This window comes from Mycetomoellerius zeteki, unplaced genomic scaffold (assembly GCF_001594055.1).
Source record: "Mycetomoellerius zeteki isolate Tzet28-1 unplaced genomic scaffold, Tzet1.0 scaffold623, whole genome shotgun sequence".
NCBI lineage: Eukaryota > Metazoa > Arthropoda > Insecta > Hymenoptera > Formicidae > Mycetomoellerius > Mycetomoellerius zeteki.
The window spans coordinates 16,405-18,575 of record NW_017257636.1 but is presented as its reverse complement, the minus strand read 5'-3'; the positions used below and the strand labels follow the sequence as shown (position 1 = coordinate 18,575).

At 44.9% G+C, this 2,171-nt stretch overlaps 1 protein-coding gene across 1 annotated transcript; it reads right to left on the bottom strand.

Moving 5' to 3' along the window:
* Positions 1-260: 260 nt before the first annotated feature.
* Positions 261-1,456, bottom strand: LOC108728686 (uncharacterized). Its single transcript, XM_018457407.1, has 2 exons — positions 899-1,456; positions 261-755 (listed from the first exon to the last, which is right to left on the bottom strand). The coding sequence occupies exons 1-2, from the start codon at positions 1,454-1,456 to the stop codon at positions 261-263; spliced, it is 1,053 nt and encodes a 350-aa protein (XP_018312909.1).
* Between the last annotated feature and the right edge of the window lie 715 nt (positions 1,457-2,171).

Below are 2,171 nucleotides of genomic sequence, written 5' to 3'. Positions count from 1 at the left end.
CCATGGTGATAAGCACCCAACCAGAAAGCGCAAGATTTGTCGGATCTTGTCAGAAAATTCCATGGCATAGGACAAAAAAAATATAGTGAGTGAGAATGGCTTCTCTTCTCAGCACCGCCACTTTCTTGACGATAAATTTTTTGTCGACGACGAATCCTTGCAGATCCACAAACGTCGGTATGACCATGACGAACATTTATTCGAAACTGCGCTCATCATATCAGCGGCAATCTCTTTTAAATTCTTGCTGATGTTGCAATTTACATGATCTTGCGCACTACGTTCGACAACGGACTGTATTCGATTACACGATCGTGTATGATGAGACAGTATGCGGTAGCACTAGCAGGCACATTCTCTTTGCAGTCAAATTCTATGCGTACATCCACGGTTGCGCTCTTGACGGATTCGTTTTGTCGCGAACAATCAATAACCGCGAAAGGCCCTTTCTCGATAAACGAGAGCACGTTGAGAAGCGTTTCGAAACAGTCGATTCCGTAATAGGCTTTACGAAAACGCGTGTACATATCAAACAAAACGGCGTATCTCTTTTTGCCAAAATCCAAATTCAAATTATCGTACGGATAAAACTCTGAATTTAGATAGAGTTTCACGTTGCTCAAATTACAATCATCGAACAGGCTAGCATCTCGAGACATGATATTCTTTCGTCCGGTCTGCAGAGCAAAGATAACGTATCGCGGCTTCTCAAGCTGAGTCGCCGTTTTGACGGCCCATGAATGTTTGGTAGTACTCTGTAACAGAGGATACTCGTACAGATCTCGCGAAAACTCATGCTCAGATAACGACCACTTTCCAATGCTCGCAGCATCGACAATTTATTCATCTCGTTTAACGTAACGTGAGGCATCCGCCACTGCACTTTGAATAATTCAACCTCAGGCTTCGTCTCAGAATTACCCACCAAACAATTGTAATCGTTGCGCGCTCGTATCAAAATCAATTCATGACGAGCGTTAACGACCACGCGTTTGTAATCTTCGCATAAGCCCAACATGTTGAGCGGTGCGCAAAAATTAAAGTATCCTTCCTCCATGTCGGATCTAGTGTTCCATCCAGCTTTCAGCACAATCAAAGATTTGTCGTACGTCAGCGACACATAGTTCTTGAGGGTACTGGTATCTCCGACGTTTCCGTTGCGGCCAATCTCCACACCGTTCAGTTCGTATCGAATTTCATCGAACATGAACGTCACGCAATTATTTCCAAGCGTTGTTGGCGAATCATGATCTTTCTTCTTCAGCGTCAATCTTTCTTCGACGTAGAGAAAACTGTCGCACGGCAACGTGTATAAATCCTGCTGCTGTATGGGTATTCGTATCTCATCGCTGTGAGCAAACGTTGTGTTGGCGTATGGATTGTATGTGTGAGTCTCGATCTTGACGATGCGGTTGTCAAAGATCGGCTCCCTGGCAATGTTTAAAATATCAGTCATTTCGTACGATGAATCCCAACGACTTTAAAAATGCTATGCTGGAAGCAGTGAGTTTCTTTCTAGATGACGTTTCTCCGGTAATAGGCGTATCTCTCGTCCGTTTCAACTGTTCGTTCAACACAAGCATCTCACGTTAGCGCCGTCGTACATGCAATCTAACGGTAATCTCTTCTCCACGAAAATCGAGCACTCGACCGTCTTGATCCACCACGCGAATCGTCAGATCTGTAATGCTCCGTACGACGATCGGAAGGTAAATGATCTGCGTCGGCCTTTCCGATAGCTTATATCCTGGCAGCACGCTCGGTGAAAACTCATGTATCGTATGTACGCACCTATCGTTGCTGTACGCACCCGCAGTCACGTTACACTCGATACGAATAGTGTTTGCGCTGATGATGCTTATAGGCACGTTCGATTCGTGCCACTGCTGCGGCTCAAGCACAAGATTCGACGAAAATCCCAATAACGTCCAAAATCCAATGTTGCGTGGTTTTGTCAAATCTATCCGATAGGCGCATTTAATCTCACTTCTCATTGTATTGTTGTTGGCGCGAATCACCAGCGGGAACTCGCCGTCTTCATCCACCTTGCGCTTCGCGTTGTGAGAACGTAAAATTTCGCGTTTCAGATATCGCTCTATATCATGCAGTTCGTACGATCCTTCGGAAATGACAATTTCGTCATCGTCAAAGTAAAACTTATTGTTTGTCGA